The 26,779-nt window shown below is 32.7% G+C and overlaps 1 protein-coding gene across 3 annotated transcripts in view; it reads left to right on the top strand.

Moving 5' to 3' along the window:
* Positions 1 to 16,855, top strand: part of Naalad2 (N-acetylated alpha-linked acidic dipeptidase 2) — a 43,616-nt gene extending 26,761 nt beyond the window's left edge. For 2 of the 3 annotated variants that reach the window (XM_071616598.1, XM_071616600.1), the window contains 5 exons: positions 4,405 to 4,495; positions 7,221 to 7,485; positions 10,881 to 10,962; positions 12,237 to 12,329; positions 14,604 to 16,855. In XM_071616598.1, the coding sequence (XP_071472699.1) occupies positions 4,405 to 4,495; positions 7,221 to 7,485; positions 10,881 to 10,962; positions 12,237 to 12,329; positions 14,604 to 14,793 (721 nt within the window). In that variant the 3' untranslated portion in view covers positions 14,794 to 16,855. Of the gene's footprint in view, positions 1 to 4,404; positions 4,496 to 7,220; positions 7,486 to 10,880; positions 10,963 to 12,236; positions 12,330 to 14,603 lie in introns of those variants that run through there. The other variant, XM_071616599.1, reaches the window with a different exon arrangement.
* Positions 16,856 to 26,779: the final 9,924 nt, after the last annotated feature.

The following is a 26,779-nucleotide window of genomic DNA, read 5'->3' on the forward strand; positions in this document are numbered from 1 at the left end:
TTAATAGATCCATTCTGAATGGAGTGAGACAAAATCTTGGAGCAGTTTTGATTTGCATTTCTTTAATTGCTAGAGATGTTGAACATTTTTTTCATAAGTTTGTTGATTGATTGTATATCCTTTTCTGAGAAGTGTCTCTTCAGTTCTTTGGCCCATTTATTGATTGGGTTATTTGTTATTTTGGTGTTAAGGTTTTTTTAGTGCTTTATATATCCTAGAGATTAGTGCTCTGATGTGCTTGTGGGAAAGAATTTATATGTCCTAGAGATTAGTGCTCTGATGTGCTTGTGGTAAAGATTTGCTCCCATCCTGTAGGCTCTGTATTCACCTCACTGATTGTTTCTTTTGCTGAGAAGAAGCTTTTGAGTTTGAATCAATCCCATTTATTTTTTCTTGGTTTTAATTTTTGTGCTACAGGAATTTTATTAAGAAATTTGGGCACTTCTCAGAGAAGGATATACAATCAATCAACAAATACACGAAAAAATGCTCACCATCTCTAGCAATCAGAGAAATGCAAATTAAAACCACTCTAAGATACCATCTCACTCCAGTAAGAATAGCAGCTACTATGAAGTCAAACAACAACAAGTGCTGGCGAGGATGTGGGGAAAAGGGTACACTTGTACATTGCTGGTGGGACTGCAAATTGGTGCGGCCAATTTGGAAAGCAGTATGGAGATTCCTTGGGAAGCTGGGAATGGAACCACCATTTGACCCAGCTATTCTCCTTCTCATACTATTCCAAAAGACCAAAAAAGAGCATACTACAGGGATACAGCTACATCAATGTTCATAGCAGCACAATTCACAATAGCTAGACTGTGGAACCAACCTAGATGCCCTTCAATAGATGAATGGATAAAAAAAATGTGGCATTTATACACAATGGAATATTACTCAGCATTAAAAAATAACAAAATCATGGCATTTGCAGGGAAATGGATGGCATTATAGCAGATTATGCTAAGTGAAGTTAGCCAATCCCTAAAAAACAAATGCCGAATGTCTTCTTTGATATAAAGGAGGCGACTCAAAACAGAGCAGGGAGGAAGAGCATGAGAAGAAGATTACCATTAAACAGGGATGAGAGGTTGGAGTGAACGGGAGAGAGGAGGGGAATTGCACGGAAGATGGAAGATGGAAGGAGACCCTCATTGTTATACAAAATTACATATAAGATGATGTGAGGGAGAAGGGGAAAAAAGAGAGAAATGTGTAACAGTAGATGGGGTAGAGAAAGGTGAAAGGAGAGGAGGGGGGAGGGGGGATAGGAAGGGGATAGGAAGGGCAGCAGAATACAACAGACACTATTTTGGCAGTATGTATAAACGTGGCTGTATAACCAATGTGATCCTGCCATTTGTACACATGGGAAAAGTAAGAATTCATACCCCATTTGAATCAAATGTATGATATATGATATGTCAATATCATTGTAATGTTTTGAGCAACTAGTAAAAAAAAAAAAAAAAAAGTTGGGGCCTAAATGGACATGATGGAGATTTGAGTCTACTTTTTTTTTTTTTTCATTAGGTGCAAGGTCTCTGGTTTAATTCCTAGGTCCTTGATCCACTCTGAGTTGAGTTTTGTGCATGGTGAAACATAGAGGTTTAATTTCATTGTGTTACATGTGGATTTTCAGTTTTCCAGCACCATTTGTTGAAGAGGCTATCTTTTATCCAATGTATGTTTTTGGCACCTTTGTCTAATATAAGATAACTGAAATTTTGGGGGTTAGACTCTGTGTTCTCTATTCTGTACCATTGGTGACAGGTCTATTTTGGTGCCATGGAGTGAAGTTGATAAAAGCTTTCTTCTCCCAGGTTTTGTTCTGCTAATCATTCAGCACAGCCATAGAGCTATAATCTCTATTATAGGTTATATTTTTAAACCTATAATAGAGCACAGATGGATGTAATTTTGCAAATTTTTAATCAAAATGTTTTTGCTATATTATTAGTCACTATTTGGTATTCTTATATAAAATTTTATTCCAATATGTAGTAGATATACTAATAAAAATATAACTTCCCATGATATTGATGAAGGGAAGAAAAACAAATAATGGACTATTTGCTTGTAAATTTACCAAGAGTCATTGTTAGCAACCACCAAATTGTATTGACCTGTAATTATTTTAGATTTATATATATATATATATATATATATATATATATATATATATATATATATATATATATATAATATCTATGTAATATTATATATATATAATATATACAGATTTTATATATAGAACATATATACAGATTATATATAAAGATTTTGTATAATATATAATATGTTAATTATTTCCTCTTTTCATTCATGCAACAGCAGCTTCCTTGAATTTATTGTATATTCATTTTCTACTACAGTGCTATTTCTAATACTCGTAAATGAAGGTGGAAGTTAATAGCCTCATTTCATATCCCAAATCAGTCTTTTGAAAGCTTAAATGTATTTCTTTCATAAAAGTTTCATATCCTTGTTCAACAAAGAGTAGAATACAAAAGATATTTTAAGAGCATCCAAGGCCTCTATTTTAAAACACATCTAATAATCTAGTAGTTTGGAAATATACACTTTCTTTTTCTTTTGGCATTTTTAAAATGTGTTCTAATTAGTTATATGTGACAGTAGAATGCACTTTAACATATCATACATAAATTCAATATAACTTCTCATTCTTCTGATTGTACACAATATAGAATCACACTACCGGTTGTGTAGTCAATTATGCATACAGGGTAATAATGTCTGATTCATTCTCCTATCCTTCCTACCCCTGTATCCTCTCCCCTCCCTTCACTCCCTTCTGCCTAATCCAAAGTAACTCTACTCTTCCCTAATTGCTGCCTGCTTGCCTTATTCTGAATTAGCAGCTGCATATCAGAGAAAACATTTTGCCTTTGGTTTGGGGGATTGGCTTACTTCACTTAGCATGATACTCTTCAGCTCCATCCATTTACCAGCAAATGCGATTATTTCATTCTTTAAGACTGAGTAATATTTCATTGTGTGTGTGTGTGTGTGTGTGTGTGTGTATGTGTATACACACCACATTTTCTTTATCCATTCATCTGTTGAAAGGCATCTAGGTTGGTTCCATAATTTGGCAATTGTGAGTTAAGCTGTTATAAACATTGATGTGGTTATGTCACTGTATTATGCTGATTTTAAGTCCTCTGGGTATAAACAGAGGAGTGGGATAGCTGAGTCAAATGGTGTTCCATTCCATGTTTTCTAAGGAATCTTCATACTGCTTTCCTAAGGCTTGCACAATTTGTAGTCCTACCAGCATATGTGAGTGTACCTTCTTCCCCACATCCTCACCAACACTTATTGTTGCTTGTATTCTTGATAATTGCCATTCTGACTGGAGTGAGATGAAATCTCGGAATAGTTTTAATTTGCATTTCTCTAATTGCTAGAGATGTTGAACATTCTTTCATATATTTGTTGATCGATTGTATTTTTTCTTTTGTAAAGTGTCTGTTCAGTTCCGTAATCCATTTATTGACTGGATTATTTGTTTTTTTTATTTGTTTGTTTTGTTTTGTTTTTTGTTAAGGTTTTTGAGTTCTTTTTATATCCTGGAGATTAGTACTCTATCTGAAGTGCATGTGGTAAAGATTTTCTCTCATTCTTTAGGCTCTCTCTTCATGTTATTGATTGTTTCCTTTGCTGAGAAAAAGCTTTTTAGTTTGAATCCATCCCATTTATTTATTTATTTATTTTTGTGCTTTAGGAGTCTTGTTAAGGAAGTCATCTCCTAAGGCAACATGGTGAAGATTTGGGCCTGCTTTTTCTTCTATTAGGCACAGTTCTTAATGCAAATATAATATTACATTCTGCTTTATTGACTCACCGTTAGTTCACAAAAAAATCTTCACATCATTAGATCATGTATGTATATGCATGTGCATATGTACAGTGATTTTAATTATATGGAAATAAATATAAATAGATTTGTTTTTGGAATGAAATGAGGTACACATAGATTCTTCATGATCTTAAATATAGATTTCCTTGTGGCAAATTTCATATTGGACTGTAGTTCTCCGATGTAGGCACCATAGCTACATTGCTTTGCACTTTTCTTAGATGCTGAAAATTTGGAAGATGGCTTCATCACTAGGCTACAAGTTTTGATGACACTGCCAATCTCTGGTTGTCTTCAATGCAGATTTATAAATTTATTACAGTAATTTTCCAATGTATGCTAGGAAAAAATTACCTTGAAGGCTATTAGCTTGTACTAATCCTTGTAGTACATATACTACGTAATTTCTTACTACTCTTGGGGTAAGAGTCATTAATCATCTGCTTAACTTTGTGTTATCTAATTATATATTCATGTATGCATGTATTTTTATTTATTTTTCCATATTTTACATCTAGAATCAACAAGCTGGGATCTGGAAGTGATTTTGAAGCTTATTTTCAGAGACTTGGAATTGCTTCAGGCAGAGTTCGTTACACCAAGAACAGGGTAAGCCACTTTATTATTTTCAATATATAGCATTTGTGTTAGTCAGCTTTCCATTACTGTAACAAATACCTGAGGTGAACAACTGATAGAGAGAGGTTATTTGGACTCAGCATTTGGGAGAATTGTGTCCATGGTCAGTGGCATCATTGGTTTTGGGCCTGGTTGAGGAAGCACATCTTGTGGGGAACACATGGTGCAGGAAAGCTGCTGACCTAATTACAGCTGGGAAGCCAAGAGGGAAATAAGAATAAGAAGTATTGTCACTATCCTTCCAGGCTATCATGCCCCAAAGACCTAAGACCTCTCACAAGGCCTACTTCTTAAAAGTTCTGCTACCTTCTAGTAGTGCAACCTGAGGCCCAACCCTTTAACTCATGGGACTTTGGGGGACATTTCAGTTCTAAACGATAGCAACAATGTAATGAATCCACCTTCCATTGGTGAGGAACTGTTTTCTGAGTTGTTCCGATAGACATGTGGCCTGGGAAGAACTCCAGGGATGCAGACAGACTGCCTGCTCTTTTAGATAAACCAGGAAGTAATTTGGATTATTTTGTGAGTATTTCACTACTAGGTTTATTCACTGAAATGGCAGTTCACAGAGTAATGCCACATGGTTATCAGTAGTAGGTAATTCATATTCTTTTCTTGATTCAGGGTAAGTTGGAAAAATCTCATCTTCTAGCCTAGTTTTATTTATTTTTTCCTAGCCTCATCTTGTAGGCTCTGATGTCCTTTTCCTGAGGAAAATGCAGTCGGAGGATGTATTTTGTTTGAGGGGTTCACTAGTATTATCTATTGTCAGTAGCCCCTCTTCATATTCCAAATCCTGCCTATCATGAGTCCAGGACTTCTGCGTAAAGAACAGCAAATTTCTCTTAATTATTAACTTGATATTATTCTTCTCTTCTGCAGTGTCTATTTTGCATCCTTGTCACCTAAGCACCTGGATGATATAGTTAACTTGGATATAGTCAACATACCATATTGACTTGTCTATATTATAAATTAAACCATAAATTACACTAAGATTACATTAGTAAACACAGATTTTCACAGCTTTTAATCAATTTTCAAATCAAAAGTGCAACACACCAACATCTTGTATGTTGATAATATGTATCCATTATAAAATTGACAGTCCAAAATATAATTAAGAACAAAGAATTAAGCTAGAACAGTTCCAGAATATTACAAAATAGAAGTATAAATTCTGTATACTAATATGCCTTATACTTAATACAGTTGACCCTTGAACAACATGGGTTTGAACTGCATGGGTTCATTTATATGTAGATTTTTTTGGAGATTCACTACAATTTGAAAAATGTACAGATGAATAATGTAGCCTCCCTGTCAAAAAATACACATAAAAGATTAGGTATGTCATGAATACATTAAATGTATTTAAATAATAGTCTGTGTTATTATTTACTACCAGGAAAGTTTATTATAACTATTTAGAATTTATCAAAACCAACACACACAAATGCTTAAGGAGACCTGGTATCATTTGCAGGAGAAAGAAATATAAACATGTAAAGAAGTATTAAAATTAATTATAGTCTACACTATACTACTATAATAATTTCATAGCTGTGTTCTATTGTATTGTGGTGAGCTTAAGTGTTGCGAGTATCTGTTTCAAATGCCATATGACACTAATCATCCCTGCATTATCAGTTGTCTCTCCAGTAAGTTGCATAGCATAATAAAAAGTAATCTTTTCTGATTCTCACATATTTTCACTATATAGAATACATATAACACACAAAATATATGATAATTGTTGTTGTTTTCAGTAAGGCTTCCTGTCAATAACAGGATATTAGTAGTTCAGTTTTTGGAGAGTCAAAAGTTATCCTTGAATTTTGAAATATATGTGTGGAGACAAATCAGCATCTCTAACACCAATGTTGTTTAGTGGTCAACTGTACATAAAAGGTGAGCTTTTAATTCATTTTCAAGGCCTTTTCACTTCTGTACCCTGTCATCAATTTGAGCAGTTATGTAGTTTCTAAGACCACTACAGATTAGAAACAGACAATTAGAAGGAGAGTGACCAAGACAAAATTTTTTCTAGTGATACTAAATAAGAATGATAATATGAATGATAACCCTATAACAAGGTAGCAGGTGCTAAACTAAACTTAGGTAGACTTAAGAACTAAAATTATATATATATATATATAAATATATATATATATATATATATATATATATATATATATATATTTCTTATACGATCCTACTATACCATAATTAATGTTCATTATAGTAGCTCTTAATTATATAATAAAGGTTAAATGATTTGGTTATATACTTCTTGGGGAGGGAAGACATTAAATACACCATTGTTCAGTTGAATAAATACTTAACTGCCAAACACCTTTAATTCCCAAGTGATGGATAATTTCAAACTGCTAATGTGCAGATCGCATATATATTCCTTAATTTTAGTTATTAGAAATACAATAAAGAAAAACTTCAAGCAGCGGCATTTTGAATAAAATCTGCATGAATATAAAATGAATAGAGGTAAAATTTTAAATCAGTGAATTTTTGGTTGCAATATTTTAGTTAATTAAATTTCAATATTTTTGCTTTATTGTGTTAAAACTCAGGATACATATTAATTCTTCAGTCACTTCTCTTGATTACATAAAATATTTTAATTTGAATAAATATCCAATTTTATTTTATACTTGAATCTTCTCTTTTTTAGAAAACAGATAAATACAGCAGCTACCCTGTATATCACACAATTTATGAAACATTTGAATTAGTAGAGAATTTTTATGACCCCACATTTAAGAAACAGCTCTCTGTGGCTCAATTACGAGGAGCACTGGTATATGAGCTTGCAGAATCTATAATCATTCCTTTCAATATTCAAGACTATGGAACAGCTTTGGAAAACTATGCAGCAAGTATCTTCCACTTATCCAAGAAATATGACCAGAAATTGAAAGACGAGGGGGTATCATTCGGTAAGACATTTTATAATCTTTAAGGTAGTACTTGATGATATTACCTTTTATGATCAATAGATACTGTTTCATTCTAGAATTAGTCATAATTACTTATTTTGCCTAACTAATTCTTTTACACAAAAATAAACATCTACCAAATTCGGAATCTGATTTAATCTGATGTGTCTAGAATGAATCCATTATGGCTGAGTTAGTGCTACAAGCAGTGGATTGGTAAATATTCCTTATACTATACTGCCTTTAAGAACACTTTTCACTTTTACAAAAGCAAAGTGAAGAAATTGTAAAAATATTGAAAAGTAGAGAAGGCCACCAGTTCTACTACATATATGTATTAAACATTCTCATTGAATATTTCCATTAGTGTTTGTATAAATGAAGAATTATTTATATAGTTATAAGCTATGTAAATATGTTATAACTATGTAAATATCTTTCTTTTTATAACTGGTCACTCAGTTTTGGTTCTACTTCATACATCTACTATAAAGTAGGGATTAAAATATAATGTAGAATAGTAGCATAGAGTATTGGGTCTGGAAGATTGCCTAAATTAGATCCCAGCTCTACCATTTAGTCTGTGTGTTCTTTGGAAAGTTACTTAACTTCTCTATGTCCCAGTTCTTTTTTTTTTAAGAAGTGAAACAATAAAATGAAAGACTATAATATGTCAATGATTATTGTGGAGATCGTTAAGTAATATAAAAGCAGTGGTGGTTAGCACTGTGCTTAATACATGTTGCCTATTATTACTATTTTATTATCATTTTCTTTTATTATTCAGGGGGACTTATTCTTATATAACAAAATTGTAAAATATGTACTGTTTACTCTGTCGAAAGTGCTGCTATTTCTGAGAGACTGTATTATAAGACTTAGTCAAATACTCAAAGATTAAAATCGTATGTGGGCAAGGAAAAGACAAAATGCATAGGAAATTAGCGGGTACACAGAGTACTATAGCACAGAAAAGTGTTATGGAGTGGTCATATGTTATTTTAAGTATTATTACATAAGTGTTAGTAATCTTTATGAAGTTACAAAGAACAGAGGTATTTTGATATAGAAATAAAATAAAGCAAAGAAAATACAGAGAATTGTGGTTATATCAATGATTGGTGTATCTCTGCATGGTGAAGGAAATGAAGAGATTAAATTAGAGAAATAAGCAGAGTTAACAGGAAGACAATCCTTGATATTTCTTTGGCTATTTAGCATACAGTTGCCTTTATAAGTGCCCAGATTTCCTTTTGGTGGAATTATGTCTTATCCATTTGTATAAGTCAGGGTCCAATCAAGAGGCATAAACTACACAAGCTCAACAGAAGGGCTCCCTTTAAATGGTATTCATTCTTCTACCAGCTTACCGTGTTTGGGACCTGGTCTGTTCTGTTAATGCCTTGCTCTGCTCTATTTTAGTAATTTCTTCATTGGTGACTCTCCTTCAGATGAAATATTTTCCTTTCAACAGTATTTCTTTTTTTGATGTGTACTACTTCTTTCACTATTGAAAGTCTTCATTTAGTGTCAGTTAAAAACATTATCTTGGAAAATGTTTTCAATGAAGAAGAAAGGTCTGATGAATTACCAAATGAACGAATACAAAATTGGCATTCCCTGTCTCCAGTTCTCCATGCCACACAAATTAATTCATTGTGCTATCTTATCTACTGAAAGTGGCTTTTGCCAAAATTGTTATTGACCTGAGTCACTAAATTCTAGGAAAATATTTCCATTCTTATCTTGACTTCAGTACATTTTTCTTTTTTGCAATACTGGGGATTGTGCCCAGGTAGCTTTACCACTGAACTACATCCCCAGTCCTTTTTATGTTTTATTTTGAGTTAGGGTCTAAGTTGTTGAGACTGGCCTTGAACTTGAGATCCTACTGCCTCAGGCTTCTCAGTCACTGGGATTACAGGCATGTGCCACTGTGCCTTGTAACTTCTGTTATTACAGTTAAAATTAAAAACTTCAATACTCTCTTCCCTCGGTTTCCATCACATATGTTATTATTTAAGCAAGATTTAAAAAACAAGTAAAATTTAAGAAAATCTAGGATGAAAAGACCCTGTTTTTCATTCTAAATGTGTTTATATTGAAGGTACCAATTATCAGAGTGACCTAATAGAAATCCTGTTGTCTGAGCTGTACATGCTGTATCTATAAAATGAATACTTTATGTTATACTTTCTCTGCATAACAGAATGATGCAAATAGTAAAACAATAATGTATTGCTTAGAAGCCGGGTGCAGTGGTTGGTGTATGCCTGTAATCCCAGACACTTGGGAAGCTGAGAGAGGAAGATCACACATTTGGGGCTAGCCTCAGTAACTCAGTAAGACCCTGTCTCAAAATTAAAAATAAAAAGGGCTGAGGATGTAGCTCAGTGGCAAAGCAACCACTGGGTTCAATTCCCAGTATCCACCAATCAACTCCTGCTTAGAAAACATGAAAAACAATAAACTGTAGCATTAAAAAAGTCCTGAGAACCTAATTTGTAAACTAAAGAAAAGTTTAACCCATCAAACCTGATCATTGAGTCTGGATATATCAGTTTGTCACAGGTTGTCTTTTGAGTAAGATCTTAAATGCACTGCTTGGAAATTAAAATTGAGTGGGGCTCAGTGTTACATACCTATAATCCCAGTGGCTCAGGAGGCTGAGGCAGGAGGATCAAGAGTTCAAAGCTAACTTCAGCAAAAACAAGGCGCTAAGCAACTCAGTGAGACCCTGTCTCTAAATGAAATACAAAATAGGGCTGGGGATGTGGCTCAGTGGCCAAGTACCCCTGAGTTCCATCCCTGGTGCCAGAAAAAAAAAAAATTGTTATTGTTTTAATCCAGTAACAATTACAGGGATTATCATTTATTTATAGCTATATATTCAGTGTTTTATGTGAAGTAATTGTCCTAATAAAAATGTATTAAATGGGGCTGGGGATGTGGCTCAAGTGGTAGCGCGCTCGCCTGGCATGCGTGCGGCCTGGGTTCTATCCTCAGCACCACATACAAACAAAGATGTTGTGTACGCCGAAAACTAAAAAAAAATAAATATTAAAAAATTATCTCTCTCTCTCTTTAAAAAAATGTATTAAATGAATATATAAAGGAATGAATATTGGCTTTGGGTAAATTATAGGTCAAAGAATTATCTATATTCTAAATTTTTGAGTGGTAATTTCCTTAAGAATAATTTTAGCCATTTCAAAAATTTCATACAATATTTTTGGTGATATATTCTAATACTTTTCATGAATCTACAAGAAGGTTCAGTAACAGAATAGTTTCAGCATCTATTCTGTCACACTAGTGTGGAGAGGACAGAAAAATGAAATTAAAATATGACTCACTAATGCCTGTAATTTCTTTTTTCTACTTAAAAAAAAAAGACTCCTTGTTTTCTGCTGTAAAAAACTTCTCAGAGGCTGCTTCAGATTTTCATAGAAGACTCACAGAAGTTGATCTTAATAAGTAAGTTTCAGATGCCTACTGTTTTGAAGAATAATCTGGTTGCAGGAATGAACTGTTTTTACTCACTTAAGCATTCAGCTCTAAATCACTACTATTCAAATTATGGTCTGCAAATCAATAGCATCACCAGTACCTGCAAGCTTGTTAGAAAGGTAGAAATCAGAGCCCACCCAAGACATAGAGAATTAAAATTTGCTTTTTAAAAAGAACTTCAGGTGATTTAGGAGAGACTGTTGTAAATGGAAGTCTAAACACTCATTTCAATACAAGGGCCAGAAATGTGTTTTTAAGAGTTTATGTTGTTTAGCTGGTATTCATTCATAGCTTTATGGGTTTAAGTGCATTTGTACTCTATTTCATTATAGTCCTTTTCCAACACTTCTATGCATCAATTTATAATTCTTTCTTTATCAAATTCATATAACTTGTTGCCAGTTTTAGCTTGAAAATAGTTTAAAAGTTATATTCAAAGTAAAACATTATGTAGTAAACATAAATTGCTCCACATTATAGTCCATGACATTACGTTTTCAGACTTAATCAGAAAACAGAAAGCTTTGCCAGTTATTTTTTTTTTTTTTCCTTTTGGTACCTGGGATTGAACCTAGGGTGCCCTTTTTTGTATTTTTATTTAGAGACAGGGTTTCCTGAAGTTACTTAGGGCCTCATTGAATTGCTGAGGCTGGCTTTGAACTTGTAGTCCTCCTGTCTTAGCCTCCTGAGCTGCTGATATTACAGGCATGAGCCATCACACCTGGCTTTGTCAGTCATTTTAAGGAGACTTTCTTCTCCTTTGAATTGTAGGAGTGCCCAGGGAACTCAAGATGACAGTCTGAAAATTTCAAGTGCAAAAGGAATTCCCAGCCCACTGTTTCCTTCCCTTCTTATGGACTCCTAAAACCTTCAGTCATTGTTTGCTATTCTGCCTTTATTTGGCTCCTTTCTTCCACAGTAGGCTGAGTGACTTGTCAGGAACAACTTGGTAGTTCACCCTGTACTATCCAAAATGCCTAGCTGACTGTCTTCCAGTTCTTTTTGATCATCTTGTGGCCTTGAAAAACAAATCATTACCAGTAGGACTGTTATTATAAATGCCAGAATGATGACCTTGCTATGTAGTTTATCATGTAAAGCAGTACTGGATTAATATGCATTTTTTGTTAAAAAGAAAAATATATTGATTTTAATTATTTTTCCATGTCATCTTTATTTAATATTATTTTAAATATGGTTCTATAGTAAAGGTTTTAATTACATATTTCTTGTTCTCAAAGTCCCATTGCAGTGAGAATTATGAATGACCAATTGATGCTTCTGGAAAGAGCATTCATTGATCCTCTTGGTTTACCAGGGAGACAGTTCTATAGGTAAGGAAAACAGTAGGGAATCCACTAAAGGGTACCAAATACCTCACTTTGACAAGAAAAAAAATACCCAAAGTCTGCTGTAAACTGTTATTATTAAATGAATAGAGGGTGATTATGTATACTGAAAGAAACATGGGCATATTATGCATCTAATACTAGTATAATACATAATACCAAAAAATTACACATTTTTCTACAAATGGTGAGGATTGAATAAGAACTCTTATAACAAAATTATCAAGCCATAGAATTTAAAAGGAGATCTTAGAGAGTTCAGCTAGTTGAACTATCTACATGAATCCTTACAGATTCTCAGTTAACATATACAGGATGGGAAGCTTACTTCATGAGGAAGTCCAGTCTGTTAGAGAAGGTCTCATTATTACAAAACTTTCTTCATAAAGATCTGAAATCTATTATTCTGTAATGTTCTCCCTTTGACCCAGATCTTTTCTCCAAAGTAGAATAACATTTCCATATAACATTTTAGGTTTTTTAAAGATGGCTGCCATGTTCCTATAAAGAAATATAATGGTTTTCTTTTTGTATATCAGTCATATTTTCTCAAGGTCCTTTGTAAATTATGGTTTCTTGTGGAAATTAGAAAGGTCCTAAAATGTAAAGTCATAAAATATATGATCAAGTTCACTTACAGATGTGAGATTTAGTTTAAGTGGCTTCCATGGCTTTCCCATCTCAATTAAGATGATGTTAATTGCTAAGGCTATCTATCAACAAATAACATGCCAAAAATTGTTGTATACATTACCTTCCTAAATGTCAGTGATTATTATTAACATTTAAGTAATTATAAGAAGTTTATGGAGCCCAGCTCTGTCATGTAGTAAGTGTGAGCAAGGCAAAATTAAAGAAGCATACACTCAGTACATGGCCGTTAGTTTTATAAATTGTAAATAAAAACATAAATGTTTACTCATGCAAATGAAATAGGGCAATTAGTTAAGTATATAAATCAAAGTTAAAAACAATATCTATAGTCTTGTTATTAGTCTCTTTAAATTTCTATTATTTATAATCAAACATCTATTATTTTAAAATATAAAAATATCAGTCTTTATAGGATCATATAGAAAAAAAAAAGAGACAAGGCATTTTCATCACTCCCTCCTATATTTCACTCAGTCCCACTATTTACAGAGAAATTCAGTGTTTATTGGGAATTTCTTTACACACACACACACACACACACACACACGTGTGTATATATATATATATATATATATATATTTGTATGAATATATAAAATGTATATCATTATAATCTGTATATATTATTTACATGTATGTATGTATAAATTGTATTCATGTATGTATGTATACATTTACTTATAATATACATAATTGTCTGCATACATATACATGCACACATTATAATATGAACATTTATCTTTAAAGATAAATGGAAACATATAGGAGTTTACATATTTTTTTCCCTTAATCTCTTCTAGCTTTCTATGTTACTATATAGTTTTGCTCTTTTTATCTGCAGCCTACTGCTATATTATATGGCTCACATTTTATAATTTATCTCATTTAAATTAATTTTTTTTTAGTTGCAGATGGACACAACACAATACCTTTATTTGGTGCTGAGCATCAAACCCAGTGCCTCACATGTGCTAGGCAAGCACTCTACCACTTTGAGTCTTTTCTCCCAATTATTTATTACTATAGGACATGATAAATATATATGGAAGTAAGTCATTGTTGTGTCCTATTTGAACATTTACTATCTCCATAATTAGGACTTGGGATTTCAGGGTCTAAGGACCAACACATTTTAAAATTTGATGAGGTTTCCACAACCTAACCTCCAAAAAAATTACACTGATTTTTTAATTTTATTTTTTTGGTACTGGGGATTGGACTCAGGGGTGCTTTTACTATTTTGAGACAGGTTCTTGTTAAGTTGCTGAGGCTGGCCTCAAACCTATGATCCTTCTTCCTCAGCCTTCTGAATCACTGGGATGACAAGCATATGCCACTGTGACTGGCCTACACTGTATTTTTTAAAATACATTTTTGACTATTAACTAAATATTAAAAGTATATTCTAAAGTAGTTACATTACGGAATTTGTCTACTGCAGTGGTATAGGAATAATTTTTCCGTGTATGATTGTAAAGGTTACTTTATTAAGTGAATATATAATGTATTGCACCCTTTCACTTTCCCAAATAACTTCTGAAGTGAATATAGTTATAGTAGCAATTCATTTCCATTTGTTTTAAATAATAAGAATATTTTCTTTTAGGCACATCATTTTTGCTCCAAGTAGCCACAACAAATATGCTGGAGAATCATTTCCTGGGATTTATGATGCTATGTTTGATATTGAAAATAAAGCAGACCCTCATTTGGCCTGGACAGAAGTAAAGAAACATATTTCTATTGCAGTTTTCACAATTCAAGCAGCAGCAGGAACACTGAAAGAAGTGTTATAAGAAGGCATCAGCTAAGTGAATAACTATTAAAAGTGTTGCTGAAAGTCTGAGGATGAAGTTAGTCTTGTTGATGGCCTGTGAAGCCAGAGTGTTCTAAAATCTTGATTTTTAATGTCTACCAACAGATAAATGGATAAATTGTGGGAATACATATCCATAAGGGAATACTACTCAGCAGTAAAATTAAATGAAGCAATGCTACTGGCAGACATTGTTGATTGACAGAAGCTAGGCATAAAAGAGTACATAAGGCAAAACCATTTACATGAAGAAGTGTTAAACTAGATATAAATTGGTGATTGGACAAACGACCAGAGGGAAAGGATGGTCACAAAGATGTATGGAAAATCTTTCTTGGATAAATGCGTTTTCTGTATCTTGAGCTGTTACAGCAGTGTACACATTTGCCATACCTCATCAAACTAAAAATGTCTACATCTTACTGTATGAAAATTATGCCCTGGTAAATTTGACTACAAAAAAATAAAGGTCTGGTAGAAAAACTGGGATAGCACATCTTCTCTTGTAAAATTACCAATGTAGTGCCAATTGTCAGAAAAAGTCAATAGTATCTAAACTTTTGATAAATTCAACTCTACTGAATAAATACATAAATCTAATAGGTGATGAGGTAGCTGCTCCAAAGTTCCAGTCTAGCTTCTATAAAGCATATCAGCATCTGCAAGCCTTTATGAAGTCACAGAATTACAGGTGAACATAATTAAGTTTCAATTAGCTTGACTGTTCAACTAGGTTACCAAAAAGAGTTGAGAATCAAAAATTAGAATGGATTTATTGGCAGGCACATGCAAGTAAGGGAGAACTCCAAGTTTGACTGCAAGGAGAAACTACATCTGCCACTCCTTACAAGGCCAACAACATGATTTAATATAACAAAGAGTTGGGTTATTTAGAAACAGACATTACTTTTATAACTCAACATTACTACAGGGTGTCTCACCATTTCCCCATAATAAAATAAGCACATGTGTAACAGTAATCTTGAGACATCAAGATAAATTTTGTGTCCCACTTATTCTATGAAAAATACCACAAAGTCTTCTGCTTTAAAAAGATAACAAGTTGGGGCTGGGGATGTGGCTTAAGTGGTAACGTGCTTGCCTGGCATGCATGGGGAGGCACTGTGTTGTAGAAAAGAGTGGATTAACACCCATGAGTCATACATTTCTACTATCCAACTGAGTCAATTATATATAACTGGACATCAGTTCCTTCTAACTCTATTACATCATTTCTAAAGGAGACAAAACACAAAAGTTTGGAAATCTCTTGAAGGGTATTATTCCTGCTGGCAGCTTTTTTTGAAGAAATACACAGGCTAACCAGCATATGTGACTTGAAATATGTATTTGGGATAAAGTATTAATCTTTGCAACTTACTGTTCCTTTAATTGGCAAGTTATTTTGTTTTTCTCATCTTTCATCAACAATTGATCAGAACAAGCAGCTATGTGGGAAACACTGTAATCAGTCCATGATACTGGATGTAGGGTATGTGCTATCCCATGTTAATTACACATTTGAATGTTTTTTTTTTAAATTTTCCTCCTGAGCATTTGATTAACAGTTGAGCTGTTAATCATTATTCCCCCGAGTGAACGATTATTTCTTTTAAGAATACATAGAAAATAATAACAAAGAAATATATTGTTGTCAGTATGTATTGCCTGATATATGAATGATTTTTAAAATCAAAGTTAAATAAGCCATACATTCCTATTATACTACAGTAATTTACTTTAGTCATCTAAAAAAATTAAACATGTTTAATACAATCAGAAGTTACATAATATTAAAGTAGACCACTAAGCCATAGGCATGTGAAAGATATATATATATATATATACTTAGAAATTCTAAAAATTTGTTCTGTAGAGAAATTGAACAGAATATATAACACAAGGGTGTTTACTGCAGCATTCTATATGAAATGAGTAAGTAATGAACAAAATTTCAAGGGAGAACTGATTAACTTACTGTATAATCCTAAAACTGATGATATATACATTTTAATTCATATGGTAAATTGTCCGTGACTTTTGTTGCAAAAAAAAAAAAAAAGTAATAAATCTAAATATAAAAATATCAACAAAATGTCAACAGTGCTTACTTTGGGGTGGCAAGACAGTATTTTTCTGGGTTGCTTAAGTTTTTAATATCAGGATATATTCCTTTTATAATTGGTAAAATAAAAAAAAATTCATTTTGAACAGGAAAAAGTATATGAATTTATGGGATGCAATACAGTTCACAAATATAAATCCTCTTCCAGTTTTCTAATTTAGCAGTTCTTCTGAGGATATAAATAATACTCATTTACATATACACACACTGGCCATCTGAATATTTTCCCGAAGTTCATACTTTAAAGAACATCAATTAGTTAATCCTTGAGCTTTTAAGTGTAGAAATTAGTTTAGGGTAAAATAGTCACCTCCAAATAAATGATAGTGCTACATAGGTAAAAGCTAGACAGCCTTCCCTTGTTGTTGCTTTCTAACTATGAAGTCATTTGCTCTATATTCTCCTTTCTGACGGTCTGTCCTGCTTCAGCTTCTAAAGTACCTGGAATTATAGGTATGCACCACCATGCCTATACTTTACATTTCAATAGTTCTTATATTCTAATTTCCAATCTAATTAATCTAAATTCAGAGAAGCCATCTTTCACTTAAATGATATGACTTCTCTTGAGATCATTCCACTTCCTTTTCTCCTTTATATCCATAATTATACTTAGAATGATCTTCCTAAATGTAAGCATACATGCACTATTTAAAATCTCTTCAATAGGGAGTTTCGTTCCTGGGGATGTTGTAGTAACTGACAGACAATTGCTCCAGTTACAACTAGGAAAAATTGGATTGAATATATTTAGAGATAACAAATATTTTTAGGAATACTTTTATATTTTAAACTTTCTCAAGATATTTTTAGATTCCACAGAACTATGGAAGCACTGAAAATCAGAGGTGCTAAAGATCTCTGAATACTTGGATAACTGAGATCACCAACTGTTTTCTTTCCTGGGTGCATTCTCCAATTCTAAGCATTAGGCTAAAGTTCAGGCTTGGCATGGACTGAGCCACCTTAATTTAGGAGATAATCAACAGAGATTTTTGAAGGCTGTATTAACTGCCATGCTGTACTAGAATTAAGAGAAGTCCCAATCCAATGCTGACATTTGCTTAGGAACTGGTGCAAGGGGTAGTAGCCATGCCATCCTTCCACTCTAGGTTTTTTTGCATTCTCATCTTTGTGAACTTCCCTCCCCTCTGTTCAGGACTCTTGTTGTCTGTCCTTCTATAAAGTGTACCAAATATGCTCCACAGCCACTCTTTCACACACACACACACACACACACATATATATATATATATATATATATATATATATATATATATATATATATATAGTACCAGGGATTGAATTCAGGGGCACTTAACCACATCCCCAGCTCTCTCTCTCTCTCTCTATATATATACTTTTTTAAATTTATTTTTGACATTGGTCTCACTAAGTTGCTAAGGCTCGCTTTGAACCTGTGACCCTTCTGCCTCAGCCTCCCAAGCCACTGGGATTACAGGCATGCAGCACCACGCCCAGCTTGGCATACTTTTATTGAATGATCTTGTTTTTCTTTTTGGAATCTTGCTTGAAAGTAAAGTGTCTTTATTTGATCAGTTATCCCCAGCACACCAAAGATCATTTGTTGATGAAAACTAATTAAGCAAAGTGATGACTACACTATTAAAGAGACACTTTCATCTTATTAAAAACATAAGTAAAACTTAAAATTTCACATCCATTAAAGCAGTTCTTCTGAGAGAAAAAAACTACTCAGAAATCTCAACACTTCAAGATTTTGACAAAACATAAATACAACAAGTAGATAAACTACAAAGACGTGTCCAATAACAATTTTATATGTGGTTCTTCATTAAAACACCAAGAGTTCAGGAACTGTTTTTTCTTAAAATGTCTTTCTCTTGTAATGTGATGGGATATCTTTCCTAACTTTCCTTGGTTTTACACAAGTTGAAATGATTCAACTTTGTGTGCCTCATATACTAAACTTTAACATATTGCTTCTCCTTTACGAATTCAAAGAGAAGCATCTATGTACATTGCCTTCTAATTGCATACACCTAACACAGAGATGTAAAAAAAAAAAATGTGACTCCACTGATGTTCAGCCCAAGGCTATTTATAGGTACAGATTATTAGAACAAAATGCCTGTAAGGCACAAATTCATAGCCATGAGCCTTTTACTTTCACTCAGTCCTGCAGAATCCATCCCTATTCTTGTTAACTGCTCACTGGCCCTTTAACAGTTATTAAAAAAGTGAATGGCTCTTGGGGCTGGGGATGTGGCTCAAGCATAATGCACTCGCCTGGCATGCGCAGGGCACTGGGTTCGATCCTCAGCACCACATAAAAATAAAGATGTTGTGTCCACCGAAAACTAAAAATTAAATATTAAAAAATTCTCTCTCCTCTCTTTTTTTAAAAAAGTGAATGGCTCAATTGACTATTGCAAAAACTGACAGCACATTCTTTACATGATAATTCAGTTATTTGATACTAAAAAAGGCAGGGATAAACTTCATTAAGATATGGCAGTCTATTTTTGGTTTTGCACGTTGACTTGGAATGTCTTGTCTCACTGTCCAAAATTTAAGGCCTCTGGAGTCGAGGAAAAAAAAAAAAGTTTTATTTAGCTTTTTCACTGCTCTGACCAAGACTTGACAAGAACAATTTTAGAGGAGGAAAAGTTTATTTCAGGGGCTCATGGTTTCAGAGGTCTCAGTCCATAGATAGCTGGCTCCATTCCTCAGGGATTGAGGTTAGGCACAAAGCATGGCAAAAGTATGTGGAGGAAAACAGGACAGGACATGGCCACCAAGAAGCAGAGTGTGCTCCACTCACCAGGAACAAAATACAAATCCCAAGAGGCTTGGCCCCATCCCATCATCCCACCTCCTCCAACCAACCCTACCTGAGTCACCACCTGTAGTTAATCAATACAGTGATTACTTTAAGGCCCTCATATCTCAAAAACAAACAAACAAAACAAAACAAAACAAAAAAATTTTGCCTCTAAACCTTGTGTTAATTATCTTGGGGGGACACCTAATGTCTAAACCATAAGTCACTAATTTTGAAACAGAATCTCACCATTTTCCATCTGAAGCAAGTTATGAAGGTTTCTTTTGTCTCTAAATGCAGATAACAGAACACAGTATATTCATGGAATGGTGTTAAGAGTAAATCAAATCCTGACATATTTAGCAATTATTTATGCAATAGCTATCAAGTCTGCAGCTTCAAGTTACTACTTGTAAAAAATACTTCTCAAATTCCTAAGCCTAGACAACTAATGTAATTTTTGAAGTGCCCTCTACTCTACTGAAGTAATTAAGACACCTACTTTTCCTGAAAGTTTTAATTCCCTACCTTAAAAAAAAAAAAAAAAAAAAAAATGGGACTAGATTTCCTCTAACCATCTTCCAATTCTGATTTCCATTATCCATTTTCATAGGCTTTCTGGCTTTACGAATTTGTTTCCTTTCTCTGTCCCCTGCTTCATCATTTGTGCTGATAAATTTTAGTAACCTTATTGGGAAACAAAAGGGACTTAAAGAATTCTTTAAGGCATCAAAAATGGACAAAGTTGGTCTCTAGTAGTCTGGGATCGGTTACTAAAATTCAGACTTCTTTAGTGGGGAACCTAAAGTTTTATATAGAACTGTAATTATAATGATCTCATTAATTGTAATCAGACTAAAGTAATGAACATTTTTTAAATGTGGCTTTTCTTGACACACAAAACTTTGACACTTTCCTCTAAGAATCTATCATGGCTAAGTTGCTTTATCATTGCTACACACAAGATCAAGGTCTGTAATGGACTTTTGTTGCTTCTGTTCACTCAGCCTTCCTTTCCCATTCTTCTGATAACAAAAAGTTCTTTCATACGGAGGACCCATTTCAGATGGTTTGGGTAGCATACTCTCAATATTTAGCATACACCTATATGATTATATATTGGATTTACTTATTTCCACACTTGTGTACTACATCATACTCAAAAACAGAATTATCATTGTTTTTTGAATGAAAATAACATACCCTCAAAGTTCATAATGCATCAACTTTGCATTCCCAAAAGCGAAGTGATGCATTTACATTATGCCTATTTAGTTGTGATTTCCAAATTCTGAGAGCCAGATCCCTCACTGCAAGCTTCAGACCTTACTGTCATCCCAGATAGCTTATGTTGACTTGTAAAGATTTGACTTTACAGTCCTATTGACAAAATTACTTCCTCCAAAATCTTGTCTAGATTCCCTGTCTTGTTCTATTCTCATACCTAGGAGTTATCTTCAAGTTTCTCTCTAGTACCAAATTCCTTTCATTTCAAGACACCGAGTCTCTTATATATCTCCTCTTACTGCTGTTCCTGCTGTATTTCATGCCCTGATCCTAACTGATCTTTATACCATTTCTAAATGCTCCTTTTTATCAAAATGATCTTTCTATAAAATATACACTGCATTACAAATATAACAAAGAGATGAAAGGAAGAAGTGCTCAACTTTTTGAATATGCAGGTATCTAGAAATGTTTTAAAACTAAAGATTACATGCACACACTGTAGTTGATAAGTTGTTTCCCATGGGCAATTGGGTTAACAATACTGACACTGCAATACGTTATGTTAGAATTAAGCAAAGGGATATAGTATATTTGGAACCCATGGGAAGTTACAGATAAGCAAGGGAAGAAGGTTGGAATGATATGTAGTAATGAATTAAGAGACATGATTTCATGGTTAGCTTAACAAAGATACAGATGATTAGAAACACACAAGTTAGTAAAAACATGTTTCCTTGCCTAAGGGCAAAAATATTCCAATTGCAATAAACATGCCTAGTACTTAGATGCTGGTTTTTAAACTATTCTCCAATAAAGAAATGGCTGACTCTTCAATTTGGATAGTAAATACACAAAATGAGCTCAGAACATCTTGAAATGCCACAAAATAAGTGCTCAAACACACACAAACACTAAAAGAAAAATCATAAACACACATAAAACCCAACAGTGAAACAACTATGCCAAAAATTTAAAATAGGAGCCAACTGAAAAAACTGTTAATAACTTGGAATTAATTAAGCAAAATAAAGTAGCATTAAATTTTAACCCCAAATATAAAATATCTATGAGTCTATACTAATACAAATGAATGACTAATGGAAAGAGAAAGATCTGTGCAAAGTGGCTTCTATATTCTGTCCTAAAGGAAATGGAAGAAAATAACTCCCTACGCCCTCATGATTATGAACTATACAGTAGGAGGAAGATCAACAGGGTGAATAAAAGAGATCTTCATAGAGCAAGTCAGTTGCTCAAATGACTTTGACAGTATGTATACCCTTGATATCACAAGATGAGAATGGCATTTTAATTTTGTGTTTTTTCTTTCCCAAACACATAAATAAGTGCAATCTTTAAAAAAGCAGCTACACAAATCCCAATTGAGGGACATTCTATAGCATACTCCACACCAACTGTCAGTGTTTTGAGTTTAAGAAACTAAAAAACAAGGGGAAACACAGGAGGAATAATGACTAAATATAATGTGGTCTTCTAGACAAAGTAGTTGAAGAAAGAAGACAATGAGCAAAAACTATGAAAATCTGAATAAAACATGGACTATAGTTTATAATGAATCAATACTGATTCAATTAATTGTAATGGGTTATATTACACTAATATGTCAATGAAGGGTGAAATTGGTTGTGTACATAGAAACTCTGTAATATTGTCACCTTTGTTCTACAAATCCCAAATTTTCTTAAAACAAAAAGTTCATTAAAAAAAAAATATGAGCCTACTGAGATAACCATGTTCTTAGTGGCTTTAAAATTTTGAAAATTTTACTGTTTATCAGAATCCAGAAATTATTCTGCACATCCTGGACCCTATTTCCAGTTTCTGATGTAGTAGGTCTAGGTTTGGACCTGATAATTTGCATTTCCAATAAGTTTCTACTGATAGTGACAGAGTTTGTCTAGAAATGGTATTCTGATAATCTTGGCCTGAAGATGAAGTCAAAATTCAAATGATCCTTTACTATTTAGTCCCCATGTTTACAATCCTATCTTCCGACATTCTTAGTTAGATGTTCCAGACATTCCAAATTAAACAAAGAACCTGATTATACTTCAGTAGTTATGCCATTTCATTAACGCAGAAATATGAATTCTCATTTAAAAGATGTATTGTCATTAACAAAATGGCAATGGAAACTTTTATGGTATTTTGCATTGAGGATTCTGAGACTATTCTAAAAGTTGTCAAATAACAAGTGATAAGTTTTTAATAGGCTATTAAAACCAAACCATCCAGGCAAAAGGACTGTGTAATTTATTTTATAAATTTATTTTCTAACCAAACACATCTAACAAAAAAATTGTTCCTAGTTATCAACATACTGTTAATAATTTTCCATGCAATATGTCAATGTTTTGCAAAGCTTATGCATTCAATGGGTAAATAAAAGCAGCACACAATAGTGGTTAAGAGCACAGAATACAGTCAGGCTGCCTAAGTCTGAAATCTTTACTCCCCAACTCACTAGTTTAAACTCTAAGTTGCTTAACCAGAGCAATAAATCAGTTTCCCCAATTGTAATGTAACAATAGAAACTACCTCATAATTGTTATATTCCCCAATTGAAATATATCAATAGAAACTACCTCATTATGACTATGTTCATACTCATTTAAATTCTTTGAATAGTGAGTAGCCCACTATTGCTGCATGTAAGATATTTTAAAGAACCAACTAATATGCTAAGTACTTTACTAAAAAACAGAAATACCGATGGTCAAAACACCCACAGTTAAGATTACATGCAGTCTGAAAAGGACACAGATAATAACAAATTAATATAAATAAATAAAACTACTACATTCACTTAATGTCTCTGTTGGAGAAGTGAAGTACATTTAGGGAGGTTTGTCTTTTCTAAGCTGAATCACTAATATTACTTTAATTAGCAAAATCTCTTTAAAAAAATAATTTAACAATCTATTCATCTAAACAGGATATCTGCTTAGTGGAAAAGGAATAACAAACTATTTTGACATGCAGCTTTAAGCAACATAAAAACGTTTAACTGTTGTTTTATTTCATTTTATTGTACATTAAAGGGGTCCTACTAAACTGGAGAATTAAAAAAAGTCATTAATTAAGCATTTAGTGAAAACACGATCTTTAGAAAACTTTCTTAGAGAAACTACATCAACAAACACCATGAAAACTTAAAATTAAGCAATGCTCTGCAGGAAAAAAAAAAAAAAAAAACTTTTCAAGCCTTGTATTTTAGGGACAATGCCACATGCACAAAGCCATAGGCATCTATAATCAATTTAGAAAAGGCAAGCCAGGCAACACCAGATGAATTTAAATTTTTGGAAGAGAAACAACTTCTCACCTATCAAACAAACAAAAAAAGGAAAAACAAAAATCTATCAAAACAACATTAAAACAAGCTGGACTTTAATTTGCAATAAAACAACAAAAAAATAATCTTTTAACATTCAAATAGCCCTAAAATGGATACCAGATCTCATAAATGAATTTTTCAAAGTTTACATGTTGTTTGTGTATTCAAGACATCCATTTACAGGCTTAGAAATGAATGTTGTTGTTTTTTTTAAATGTGGGGGATGGGTTAACAATAGCTTTAAGGCCCCTTAAAATATGTGCAAGAATGCTTTAAGGTTCTCTTCATTCTTGGAGCTTGAAGAACTGTCTAAAGAAAACCGAACAATTTATCCTTAATACGAATTAAAATTTCTGGCAGAAAATGAAATTATAAAGTAAAATCAGCCCTTTGCCATGTACAGGTACACCAAGAAGTTACATCATCAGTCTGTAAACGTTTGTTAATATTTTTAATCATTTATATTAACTAAAATTATTACAACTAGAATAGGACTCAAGAATAGGATAGATCTTCAAGAGTTTTACTAAAAATAGCTGGTTAAAATTAAATGTTCTATTTTAGTTAACATTACTGTACCAAGGTTAACTTCTTAGCTGTATAAAAGTCCTGTGATTATGTAAGATTTTAACATAAGAGAAAGATATTTAAAGAACTTCTACTATTTTTGCAACTCAATCTAAAATTATCTCAAAATAAGAGGTTAAAAAAGTAAGCTCAATATTACTTTCTTTATATTAGCAAATGTGCTAGCTAGGCAATAAAAATGGCATTTCAAGTTTCCTGTGTTGAAGTCAGTTACCAAATGTTTCACATACCCAGCTTTCGACTGCTTTGTTATATTAATTACTTTGAATGCAAAGAAAGACAGCATAATTCTAGACAGATGACTCAGTAAATTAACAAGTTTTATTAACTTTTTTGAAAAATTGATAGAGTAAAACATACTCTACCTATCTATAACTGTGTCCTTTTATGAGTTTCACTAATGTAACTAGACTACATAGTTGTATCAAAAAAGGAAAAAAAAAAAAAAATCAGTGCTTTGTAACTAAGTCTGAGGTTTGAATATCTCACCTGCTTTAAATAATATTTAAATCCTAAAAAATGAAGACATTTTGCAGGAGAAAACAGCCTCAAGAAGAAAACATTACAAAAGGTATAATGATAATTACTTTAAATCAAATTTATGAATCAATTTCTTTCTCCAAACAAGGTTCCATGTCTACAAAGAACACAGGTTACTAATTCCAAAAAGACAAGTTGTCAAAACTTTAAATACTTCTCTCAAAACTAATAGTTACATTCTCTATCTGGATCACACTTTTATTGACCCAAATTTCTTGCCATTTGTTTTAATGTCAACAAAGCCTGGGTGCCAAACTTTGTAAAACTGTGACAGAGCTAGATCTTTAAATAATTATTATAACTAATATATCTACTAGTTATTTGCTAAGAGTAACAGAATGATATATACAAACCTCTTAAGAACTAAAATAGTACTTCTGCACACTTTTCTTTGCAAGAGTTCTATTAACCTAGAATATACTCAAGGGGTTTGGAAAACTTTTTGACTTTCATTTATCTGTATAAACCTAATAATAACCAAATTTATTAAGTTATGCCAGTTTGAATGGCATAACATTTCTTAAAATTTCCTTCTTGAACTCTGTATTACCTCAAAAAGCGATCTATTCACTAATGGTCTGAGAAGCATAAATAAATCAAAGGATGTATTACATATATTTAATACCAATAAAATACAATATATGATCAACATTGTATTACTATAATTGTCAAGCTCTATTTGAAAGCCTTAAAAAAAAATGACTCTGGTAGAATTAAGCTATTTTATTTAACATGTAATAGTAGGCATAAAGCAAAGTTTATGTATTTAGTTTTCTCATTTTCTATTGTATTTCCACAAACTTTTAAGATACAATTTTAGGTATTTTTCTATCAATAAGGCCAGATATAGATTTTTTTTTTTTTTTTAATAGGTAACTGAAGGTTTTAAGAGGGTTTAGACTGAAAATCAGGTACCATTTAGTCATAACATCATATAAAGACCCTTAATCAGGAGAAAGATTTTTAACATTATTGCTTAAGTCTTATAAAAATAGTGAATTTTAACCAAATTGATCTCTCTCCAGTCTTGTTTCCTTTACTCTTAAGTCATACTTGTTTGGCAAGTAATATAGGTAATGATGTAATTTTAAAATTAAATTAACCGTGAATAAATTGTAATTTGTTGGTCAGTGCATATATTTTGCCCCCACTTTACCTAGGATAGTCCTCTTGGAAAAAGTGACTGTCCCACATGGAAAATAAAAGCGAACAAAAATAATGCAGAACTTCATTTCTTCCTTGAAGATTTTCAAGTATTATAGGAACAAAAGGTCCACAAAGAGGGGAAAAAAACAAACAAAACAAAACTGATTAAAAAA

Source organism: Marmota flaviventris, chromosome 9 (assembly GCF_047511675.1).
Source record: "Marmota flaviventris isolate mMarFla1 chromosome 9, mMarFla1.hap1, whole genome shotgun sequence".
Taxonomy (NCBI): Eukaryota; Metazoa; Chordata; class Mammalia; order Rodentia; family Sciuridae; genus Marmota; species Marmota flaviventris.